At 37.5% G+C, this 12,378-nt stretch overlaps 1 protein-coding gene across 6 annotated transcripts in view; it reads right to left on the bottom strand.

Annotated features, from left to right (window-relative positions):
• Window positions 1-12,378, bottom strand: part of ARHGAP28 (Rho GTPase activating protein 28) — a 223,163-nt gene that overhangs the window by 77,293 nt on the left and 133,492 nt on the right. For all 6 annotated transcript variants that reach the window (XM_039218727.1, XM_039218725.1, XM_039218726.1 and 3 more), the window contains exon 3: window positions 3,208-3,425. In XM_039218727.1, coding sequence (XP_039074658.1) covers window positions 3,208-3,425 — 218 coding nt within the window. The remainder of the gene's footprint in view (window positions 1-3,207; window positions 3,426-12,378) is intronic.

Genomic DNA, 12,378 nt, shown 5'->3' with positions numbered 1-12,378 from the left:
TAAGTTACGAATACAAAAAATGAAGTGGAAGGGACAGCCACAGATGCACACAAACCAAGCCTGGAATAACAAGAGAACATTTAAGAGGCACTGAGGCTCAATCCAAACAATGCAATAATCATCTAATGGGAGTTCGAGAAGGAGATTAAGTGAGAAAAGGAAGGGACTAAATACTGGTTTTAAATGTTAGAAGACAAAATGCAGAACCTGAAGAAAGAATGAGCTCTCATCTTGAAAGGGCTCTCTTAGCAGTGACCAGGATGAATGTTTTAAAATGGTAAAACTGGTGAAATTCCAAGGTTCCAAAATAAACATAAAATTCAAAAAGCTTCCACATTTGTATATAAAGGAACTCATTCCTCATTGGTAGAGATAGGCGACAGTGCAGGAGAGAAGGTAATGAGTGGGTAGCTCCAAAATTCTGGAAGCAAATTATCCTGAGCATGGGGTTCAGTGTGCAAAACAAGTTAAGAAAAGACAAGTGTAATCTGTATTTCTATCTTTTAAATAACTGAATTTATATCTTCACTAGGTAAATAAACTGGGTTAGATTCATATGTCTAAGATTAATGCAAAATTACCTTTTGCAACCAAATCTTCATTAAGAAAGTGAGATGGAAACTTTAGGTGATTGTTCTATTTATATAGATAAATGAAGACAAAGGAAGAAATACAGAGTAAGAGAGGATGTAGGGGTGAGGAGACAGAGAGGCACATAGAGACAGAGAAGAAAAGAGGAAGTGAAGGAGGAGGAGACACTCAGAGAAACAGACCAGGGCTGAAAAATACTTTGCGCAAGAGAAGGAGGGAGGGAGCAACTGGTATTTATGCTGTCAGGTTCTGATAGGAAATTTTAAAAAGTTTCGGTACTTTTCTAAGAAATTTCCAAGTCTATTTACTTGCAGGAGCAGGTGCTGAATTTTTTTAGGGAGAAAATCTGTGAAGATGTTTATCAGGCCTGATATAATTGTAAACATACCATACATACATACATACATATACATATAGAGAGAGAGAGAGAAAGGGGGGAGGGAGGAAAGATAAATGCTAGCTTTTTACATATTTTTGATGGAGAACAATCTGGATTGTGCACCTGGATATACAGCGCCAGGCTTTCGCTGACTTCCAGGTGCTGCAAGTCTCTGGACAGTACCGAGACCTCTACTCCCTAGAATATATGGACTTCCATTCAGCCAGTCTCCCTGTGACACACCCATTCTCTGTTCACTCTGGAACTGGGGCTTCAGCAGCAAGACTGGAAGGGAGAAGAGGAAGGTGGGCAGGAGGAAGAGCCCCATGGGGCCATTCCCTTTATTTACCACAAATATGGTCCTTTCTCTGCCTTTGCTGGAGTTAAACACCGGTTTCCTGCACCTGCGTGTTATGGAAAAGTAAAAGACCCTTTGTTTCTATTTACACTTAAAGCCCCAGTGAATAAGTGCCCGCTGCATACTTCCCTTTAGGGTGTAAGTAAAAGATGGAGGAACACTGGTTCTACGCATCTTAGGAGTCCAAAGTTTTCGGACACCTGAAGACGCACAGAGTGCATCTTGAGTACCTGCAGGATTCAGAGAAGCTGATACTCAACTACTTTGCGGTTTGCCAGGGAAGAGCAAAAATCTTAGTCCGGAGTAGTTGGAAATAGAAATAAGAAAGGATGCACGTAGGCCAAGTTCTTAGGACTCTCTGAAGACAGTCTGGGAGATAAATACAAAACGACTCAGGGAATTTAAACCAGCAGGGTAATCCTTTTCTTTGATAGGCATCTTGGCTAGGACTCACATGGCTGAAGCCATTGCCTCAAGCTGTGGGTGTGACTTTGACTCAGCTACAGGTATAGAGAATCTCACTTCTACACAGGTACAGGTTTCAACTAGGCTGAAAGTTCAAACAGCACAGAACTCAAAATGCACTGCCTCGGATATATAATTATGTACAACAGAAGGTTCTAGAACTGTACTGCTCAATATATTGGCTACCAGCCATATGTGATGATTTAGATTAAAATTAATTAAGACTAAATAAAATTAAAATTTCAGTTCCTTACACTAGCTACATACTGGATACACACTAGCTGTCCATATTGGACAGCACAGAATTAGATCATTTCCATCACTAGAAAGTTCTAGAGGACACTGTTATTCTAGGGCAATATTAGCATAAATGCAAAGGTTAACCTGGAAATGTGAGGTACCCTGGCAACTACCCCATGTTATTAATATATCTAAGAGAAGACAGGACTTACAGATAACCTAAAGTAACTCAAATTGGAGGGTGCCTTTAACCCAAATATCCTTGAAGTTTTAATTTATGTCATCGTTGATGTTATAATTAAACAGATAAGAAATGTAAATCAGAGTGATTAACTAACTTGCCCCAGGCAACTGTCTGTAACTGCAAAAAAAATATCAAGTTTCTTTTTTTCTATAGACTAATTACCCCTAAAATTTGAGAATCCTATTTGCATAGAACCTCATATAGGATCTTGCACAGAAAATGTATCCAGTAAGTATTTGTTGAATCAATAATGCAGTTATTGATTTCAGTGATGCAATGAGTGAATGAATGAATGAGTTGTAAGGCAGAGTCAGCAGCAAAACCATCCTAGCAACAGGAGAACATGACTAACATCCTCAGAAGTAAAATTTATGGCCATGAAATTGCTAAGCGTAAGCTGGAATTTCAACTGGCCATTTCTCAGAAAACATGTGATGCTCCCCTTATGGTTTTTTGAATCATTCTCTTGCCCACTTAATTAGTGTTGGCATCTTTCACTTTGTACCATTTTAATTTGAACATAAAGGCTACCCTACCCACTCTCCCACTCCAACCTCCATTTAAAACTAACCACCTGAACTTGCTTAGAATATTTTGGGCCCACTTCTCTGGGGCTCCTTTGCCTGTCACAGAATTTCCATTCAGTGCTAGATTTAAGTAAAGGTTCTCCGTATCCCATCCATAAAGATTTGCTCCATTACCAGATAAGATCGTCTTCAACTCAACAAGGAAGGAATAAATTTAGTGTTGAGGCAGACTGCTGAGGGAGAAGAAATGACCACTTAAGTTTCAAATTTGTAAAATTTGCACTCTGCCATCTGCTTTAGTTTTCTCTAAAAGAGGATGGCCAACTTTTTCTAATATTTTTTTCACGTTCTCCCCATCACCCCTAAATCAAAGCAAAACGCTTGAGCCATGTTCATTACTTACAGGAGATTCGCTGACTCCAAAGATGTCTCTGACATCCCTAACAGATTGCTTGTTCTTTTTTCTCATGGTTTGAGTGTAAGTATTATATCTCTTTTTCACTGCAGCTGCTTGGGTTCGAGTCAGCGTAGAGAGCAAGGCTTTGCCATCCTCCTCTTCGTTACCCGAGATCAGGGTTGATAAACCCACATCTTGCAACCACTCTGCTTCGAGTTCTCCTTCTGTAAAATAACATTACCAACGAAAGGTCAGAACGTTCTCCATTTAATTAGATGGCATGTATATCTACAGGCCTGTGCATATCAGTGAATAGTAAACACTATGTTAAGACCAATCCTGGACCTGAGGGCAAGTGAAATAAATCAAACAGAGAAAGACAAATGCCATACGATACCACTTCTATGTAAAATCTTTAAAAAAAAAGACACACACACACACACACACACACACACACGCTCACAGATACAGAGAACAGACTGATGGCTGCCAGAGGTGTGGGGTGAGAGGTAGGTGAAATGAGTGAAGGGAGCCAAGGGTACAGACTTCTAGTTATACAACAAATAAGTCATGGGGTGTAATGTACAGCACGGCGATAACAGCTAATAATACTGTATTACATAACTGAAAGTTGCTAAGACAGTAGATCTAAAACATTGTCATTGAAAGAAAAAAAATTCTGAACTATGGTGATGGATATAAATAAGACTTATTGTGGTCATCACTTTGCAATGTATATAGATATCGAATCATTAAGTTGTATGCCTGAAACTTACATGTTATATGTCAATTATACCTCAATTTAAAAAAAAGGCCATCCTTTTTTCCGGGGTAATCGTGGCAAAGGCCTATAGGAATGAATGAAAAGTCTGTATGCTATTTTTTTAAGTAAGTCAGATTTTAAAGTATTCTCTGGGAGATTAAGGTTAATTGGTATATTTAGTAATGTAATTTTCCTTGCCAGAGAGAGTTAATTATAAGCCATATGTGGACTTCCAATTTCAAACAATGATAAAATATGAATATTTAAACTAAAACTATAATAGAAAAAGAATGCCTTAGTGATGTAGGAAAGGGTTTTTCAATCACTCAAATGCTGGTTCAAATCCCAATGCTACCATATTCTAGGCAGATAGCTTTGGAAAGTTTTTAGATATCTCTAGGCTTCTGTCTTGTTGGCAAATGGAAGTAAGAAGATGCATTAGGTGGCTATAATGATTGTTTTATCAATTTATTCATGAGAGATGGCAAAGAATCTGGAACAGGGCATAAATTCAGTATATTCATTCTCTTACTTTCCTCCATAGTCTGAATATTAGGTAATCTTTCCTTTTTTCAGAAGTCAGTTAAAAAGCTTAAAATTCATCATAATGAGGCTTAACTGCTGTTGAAATTCAGATGTGCAGAAATAACTTAAAAAATTCAGAATAGCAACATCATATAACAGAAAATCCACTCCAGATACATTTCTGGGAACTATGCTGAACATGCATTACCCGAATGAGATTTGTTTAAAGGGCAGATCAAATTGATTTGTAAAAAGTCTGTCAAGTCATCAGTCTGAGAGTCTTGGACCCTGCTCATATTATTGTATCACATAAACAAAGCCTTCTAAATGTACTTTACAAGAATTTCTCAGTGAGGCAAATCTTTGCTATTGTGTGTGTGTGTGTGTATGCGCGCGTGAGTGCGTGCGTGCTTATTATTCATTTGTTTTATAAGCTATCCCTTTAACAGAAAAAGTAAACTTAGCAGCTCTAATCTAAAATAATAAACATTTTAAATTAGTGAGTTATGACTTGGAAATCTTCTCTTACTTAAGCCTTAGATAAGATTTTCATTTTTAAGACAAAATTTATAAATATGATTCAATATCAAAGTTTCAGAATTTGGATTTTTTTCCCCTCCAACTCTGTAAGCAGTAATGAAAGAGTGGATGGAAGGAGTTCAAGTTAATAGACAAGGGTGAGGATGATCTAAATCCTTGGACTCAGACTACAGAATCTGTAGAATATATATTTTCCAGAGGGAAGAAATGTCTTAGAGATCAATGTTACCTCTGTAACACTGTGGAATAATTGAATCACAACCTTGTGCTCATTACTCCAGTTACTGAACATATAATTTCCACACAGAATAGTCCTTTGAATTTCAGCTACATCTATTCAACCATCTACTCAACCACTACTTGACACTATCAGTCATACATCAAACTCAACATGTTCAAACCTGAACACATATTCTTCATTCCCAACTCTAGGCCTCTTTTCAGTATTCCACATTTCAGTAAGTGAAACCCACCATCCACCTAATTTAGCAAAGTAACAAACCTAGGACACGTTATTGACATCTCCCTCTTCTACACATCAAATCCAATATATCACCAACTCCTTTTTAAAAAAAAGTTTATTTATTTTTGAGAGAGAAAGCATAAACATGGGAGGGGCAGAGAGAGAGGGTGATAGAGTGGGTTCTGCTCTGACAGCAGAGAGCCAAACATGAGGCTTGAACTCACAAACCTTGACATCATGACCTGAGCCAAAGTCAGATGCTCAACCAACTGAGCTACCCAGGCATTTCTATCACTAAGTTCTTCTGATATTATTTCTTTATTATTTCTCAAAAATTCCCACTTTTATTTATGTCTTCTGCTCTGATCTTGGTCCAAACTACCATCCTCTCTCACCTGAACTACTGCAGTTGCCTCCCAGTTTTTCCTCCCATTCTTGATTTCCCCTCCAATCCATGATCCATATTTTAACTAAATTAGACCTTTCCAAATGCAAATATAAGATTTCTAAAATATCACAGTTCCTCCTTGCTCTTGGGATTAAAAATAAAACCCTTGGAGAGCCTGGATGGCTTAGTCAGTTAAGCATCCAACTCATAATCTCAGCTCCGGTCTTGATCTCAGGGTTGAGTTCAAGCCCTGCACTGAGCTTCACGCAAGAAGTGAAGCCTACCTTTAAAAAAAAAAAAAAAAAGAAAGAAAGGAAAGAGAAAGAAAGAAAGAAAAGGAAAGGAAAGGAAAGGAAAGGAAAGGAAGAAAGGAAGAAAGGAAGAAAGGAAGAAAGGAAGAAAGGAAGAAAGGAAGAAAGGAAGAAAGGAAGAAAGGAAGGAAGGAAGGAAGGAAGGAAGGAAGGAAGAAAGAAAGAAAGAAAGAAAGAAAGAAAGAAAGAAAGAAAGAAAGAAAGAAAGAAAGAAAGATCTTTCACATGGCCCACAGGAAATGAAACTACTGACCTTCTGGGCCACAGCTTGTACCATTCTCTCTTCATTCTCCCCTCTCTGGCAACACTGGTCTATGTTTGGTTCCCCAAAGGGCCATGTTATATTTTGTTACAAGGCCTTTGGACATGCCAATTCTTCTATTTGGACTCCTAAAAACTGGCCATTCAATCTCTTAGATCTCAATTTATGTATTTATTCCTCAATGAAGTCTTTTTTTCCTGAACCCTTCAATCAAAGTCGGGTCCACTGTTACCCATCCTAATCCTTCTGTGTGTCTTTTTCCTTCAAACAACTTTTCTCCCAACACACATCTAGTTATATCATTTCATTAGTTATTTTTTTTTCCTCCTAGGTTATAAGCTCCATTAGAGCGGGGAACATTTCTGCCTTTGTTTATATCTCTAACATCAACATCTTGCAATGCCTGTGAGGAGTAGGTACACATATTTGTTGAATTAATTAAACCTCAGTTGAAATATTTAATTATTCTATGTCAAAAATGATGAATACAAAACATCAACTTTCAAAAATCGATGTAGCTGGTAAAAAATTAAAAAATAGGGGCGCCTGGGTGGCTCAGTTGGTTGGGTGTCTGACTTTGGCTCAGGTCATGATCTCATGATTTGTGGGTTCAAGCCCCCTGTCAGACTCTGTGCTGACAGCTCAGAGCCTGGAGCCTGCTTCCAATTCTGAGTCTCCCTCCTCTCTGCCCCTCCCTCACTCTGTCTCTGTCTCTGTCTCTCTCTCAAAAATAAACAAACATCAAAAAGAAAATGAAAGAAAAAAATGAATGTAGCTGTCATACATACCATTCTATACTAAAAATCTACCTGGTTAGTAAACTTTATTAGAGAAAAATATCAAAACGGGAATAAAATAGAATACCTTGTAGAGACATAACAGTTCTGCATATAACAGTTATGAACTCTGAACTGAGTACATAAAATAACTATTTGAGGGTAGTGGAGAAGAACCAAGTATAGGCAGAAACTGAAAAATAATTAAATCTTGATACAAGAAAACGTACTGTGGGAGATCTGAGCCTATACAACTTTTCAACTAATGTCATCTTCCAATCCCTACACTATACCACAGGTAGAACACAAACAAATCCACAGTCTTACTTATTTGAAGAGTCAGAGGATGTAGTAGGGGATTATTACTAGGACATGTGGAAAGTGAGGGGGATATTCCTGTTATGAGGGAAACACACAGGAGAGTCTCCAAAACGCACAAACTCTGATCAAATCTTGACTACACATTAAACCAAAAAGGCATATGCAAGACTCCAGCATCCTATTGAAAACCAGCAGCTGAAAGGTCTAAAATAAATAAGCAAGGTTACAGAAGCTGCCTAGAACAGAAAAGATGGTGAGAATGAGTCCAATCCATGAAACTGCTATGAAATTAACTCCCGTTAGAGGAAGATAACGGGATACAGAGTCTCTGAAACACATCAGCAATGTTATAATATTACATTCCCAATGATGTTAAAATAGGTAGGATATAATAAAAAGGAAAACAAAAAAAAATGGACTAATTTGTCGAGAGAAAAGGTCATCAATACAGAGTGACTTTGAGAGGGCTCTGATGTTAGACAAGTACTTGAAGGAAAAGATTCTCATGAGTCAACAATGAATTCCAGAAAAGAAATAAAAAATATAAAAAATGAAACCAAAATGCAAGTCACAGAATTAAAAATTAAAACACATTAAATAAAAAATTTGCTGTAAGGGCTTAACAGTATATTAGAGACTTCAAAAGAAAGGGCTAGTAAACTTGAAGATAAAATCAGTAGAAATTACCTAATTTCTAGAGAAAAATATTTAAAATTTTCAAGACAGAGCCCAAGAGACCTATTGGGAATGGTAAGTACTGTAATATATATAGTTTGAGTTTCAGAGAAGAGGGAGAGTAGTGCAGAAAAAAAAAAAAAATTTGAAGAAATAATGTCCAAAAGTTTCCAAAACTTGTTGAAAAACCAGTTAGCTTAACTAATGCCAAGTAAGATAAATACAAAAGAAAACTGCACTTAAGCATCTTAAAGACAACCTGCTGGAAACCAAAGACAGAGAAAATTTGAAAGCAGTCAAAGGGAACATACTACACACATGGGGACAATAAATATGAAGGCACTGAGTTCTTATTAGAAGCAGAGAAGATCAGAATATACTAAGATGATGTTTAAAAAATCCTGAATGAAAATAAAAACCTGTCAACCAATAATTATATGTCTAACAAAAATATCCTTCAAGAATAAAGGTAAAATAGTCATTATCACATGAATGGAAACTAAGAAATGTATCACCAGTGAACTTGCTCTGTAAAATATGCTAAAGGAAGCTCTGTAGGGTAAAAGGAAAAGATGTCAGATGGATACTGGATATACAAAAAAGAAGTAGTGGAAGGGCACCTGGGTGGCTCAGTCGGTTAAGCATCTGACATTGGCTCATGGTTTGGGAGTTTGAGCCCTGTGTTGGGCTCTGTGCTGACAGCTCGGAGCCTGGAGCCTGCTTCAGATTGTGTGTCTCCTTCTCTCTCTGTCCCTCCCCTGCTCACGTTCTGTCTGTCTCTCCCTATCTCTCTCTCTCTCTCTCTCTCTCTCTCTGTCAAAAATAAACATTAAAAAAAATAAGTAGAGGAAATGTTAAACATTCAGGTTTGATTTCTTTAAAAGACATAGGCTACTTCCTCTTCTCTCAAAATTAAGTCTTAAAGCCTAAAGACATTAGAGCACAGCAAAGCAGTCATTTATACAGAGGAGCAGGGGTGTTGGAGCCCATGTGGGATGATCAGGGCAACCATGAAAAGGAGAGGGGAATTTGATACCATATGGAGGTGTTAATCAAATAAATACATATGTGTAAGACAGTGGATGCCAGTTTTCTCACTGCCTAAGAAGGGAATCACAAATACAGAAGGGAAGGGTAGAATTAACCTAGTTGATTCCCAGACCAAATATAGAACACTTTCAACATCAAAATAGATGATAGTAAAAGAAAATCCACTAACAAATAACCCACTAAATAAACCAGGAGCCCATTCTGATATAAAGAAATAGTTGAGAGCTTGATATAGAATGGGATATGTATCCAGTTTTAAAAAACCTTCCACAAAAAATATTTACTGATCACAAAGATGAAAGGAGTAACTTAAGGGGGAAACCTTATTAATACCACTTGAAATGATGCAAGTGGCCATCATTATCAATGGGAAAATCAAAACTGTATGTCACTTGATAGGATGTAATGAAAAGAATACATCATGATCTGCCAAAGATGCAGAGACTGAATCCAAATCATCAGGAAACACCAGACAAATCCAAACAGAGGAACATTCTATAAAATAGCCTGTAATCTTCAAAACTGTTAAGGTTATAAAATCAAAGAAAAACTGAGAAACTATTCTAGATGTAAGGAAACAAAAGAAACATGGCAATGAAGTACAAATGATTCTGAACTGGATGCTTTTGTTACAAAAGAAAATACAGGAAATATACCAACATTTAAATTTGAATTAGATAACAGTGATGTATCAAAACTAATTTCTTGGGACACCTGGGTGGCTCAGTTGGTTGAGTGACCGACTTCAGCTCAGGTCATGATTTCACGTTTCATGGCTTCAAGCCCCATGTTGGGCTCTCTGCACTGACAGCTCAAAGCCTGGAGCCTCCTTCAGATTCTGTCTCCCTCTCTCTCTCTCTGCCCCTCCTTTGTGCTCTCTCTCTCTCTCAAAAATTAATAAGGAAACATTTAAAAATAATAATTTCTTGATTTTAATAGTCATACTGTCACTATATAGAGAACGGCTGCACACACACACACAAACACACACACATAGAGCCACATCTATAATCCATACTCATCAGAGTTGGAGATTTTAACAATCCTCTCTGTAACTGACAGAATAATTACACAAAAGTGTGTGCATGTGTATATATACTTTGTAAATTAAAACATATAATACACTTATATATGTAATAGCTTAGATATATCCTATATATCTAAAGACCTAAGGTACTTGTGAGTAACAGGCAGTTGGCAAGTTACTCTCAAATGGTCAAAAGGCTTCAGACCAAAAAAAAAAACAGTTATTTAAATTGTATTTGCAGCTTTTCTGTAGGTTTTAAATTGTTTCACAATAAAAAATATATATAGAAGTTCATCCAAACAGCGCTGTATTGATGGTGGTACAACGTAAGTGGATGTTACACACCTGACAACAGTGCCAAGTGCTGCTGTCTACAGCAAGGGCTGCGGGTAACACCAGAAGCTAAGAGAAAGGGATGGAACAGGGAGGTCGCCAACACCTTGACTTCCAGGCTCCACAACTGCAAGAAAGTATATTTCTGCTGTGTTAAGCCACCGGGTTCCGGGGTACTTTGTTACAGCAGCCCTACTAAACGAATACAAATGACCCAGTAATAAAAAGAGAGGAACTACAGATAGAGCGGATGAATCTCACACACACTACGTCAGTGAAATAAGTGAAGGAAGCGAAGCCCCAAACTAACCTATGACACAAGAACATCAGAATCATAGTTCCCTCCGGCCAGAGTCAGCAAGTCGTGGGAGTGATGAGATTGGGGAAAAGCAGGAAGACATTTTCATAGGTGACTGAAATGTTACCTTTCTTGATTTAACGTGAGGCTACAAAGTTAGCATCCATCAAACCTCACTGAATTGTACACTTAAAGTTCTGTGTGTATAGTTCGAGGGGAAGAAAATCCGCAAATAAATACTGAAGTCTAGTTAATAAGTATGCTTTTGGTAGAAGTTTAGCAAACCGGAAAAGATTTCCTGTGTCCTCCAGGCTTGACCAAATGATAGTAGAAGCCATGTGTCCCATTATTAGAGGAGTTATAAATATAGGGGGGAAACAAAGAAGAAGGAGTCAACAATAAAGCTTATGGTGGTGAATGAGAACGGAAGGTTCTCAGTATGAACTCCTGTGTTTTAATGCAGATAGCCAGCTAGCAAGTAGGAAAAAAGGGATGAAGAATAACAGCTATTTTCCTTCATGGGTCTTTCTATGTTTCTGGATCCAAAAAGGCAAAATGCAAGAGTGTAGGTAAAAGGAGTAAGGATATACCACACGGTTGGAGATGGTTTCCTTGAACGGGTTCTCATTCAATGTGTAGTGGGACTTTTTACTTCTAATGGCCTATGAAATACAGTGGTGCACACAAACTATTATTTTTCAGACCTAATAAGGATAGACTCATAGGAAAAGGAATGAAGAACGAAAAGGGTTTTTTTTTAAATGTTTATTTTTTAAATGTTTATTTTTGAGAGACAGTAAGAGAGAGAGTAAGCAAGCATATATGCATGCAAGTGGGGGAGCGGCAGAGAGAGAGAGGAAGACAAAGATTTCCAAGGAGTCTCCCTACTGTTAGTGCAGAGGCCAACTCAGGGCTCGAACTCACAAACTGCGAGATCATGACCTGAACCAAAATCAAGTGTCAGAGGCTTAACCAACTAAGCCACCTAGGTGCCCCAGATGAAAACTTTTTTAAAGTTTAGGTAGTTGTCTTCAGGTTAATCACTGGCTAACGACAACATTCTTAGGTGGATACTTACTCAACTACCTTCAGTCCTTCATGGATATCTTACGTATTTACTTGGAATAGAGAGCAACTGGAGATAACCTATCCTTTTAATCCAAAGGAAGTAATTCAGCTCTTGTTAAAAATTAAAGACAATTACATTTTTCTTCCCTAGTTCTCAATCTTCCGTTTAGTTTCACTAAAAATTAGTATATCTGACATAGCTCTTGTTTGGAGAAATACAAGGTAATCCACTCCCTAAATACATTAACACTAGCAGATGTCATAAAACCAAATATTTTTTCTCCTCTAAAATTGTACTGGCATCTTTTTTCTTTCTCTCTCTCTCTTCCTTTAAAGTAATAATAGTCAAGTATTCAAATGTAAATGCCATCAAAATT

Source organism: Hyaena hyaena, unplaced genomic scaffold (assembly GCF_003009895.1).
Source record: "Hyaena hyaena isolate Hyena2069 unplaced genomic scaffold, ASM300989v1 scaffold_777, whole genome shotgun sequence".
NCBI classification, from domain to species: Eukaryota; Metazoa; Chordata; class Mammalia; order Carnivora; family Hyaenidae; genus Hyaena; species Hyaena hyaena.
The sequence above is the reverse complement of the archived record's forward strand: the minus strand, read 5'-3'. Positions and strand labels throughout refer to the sequence as shown.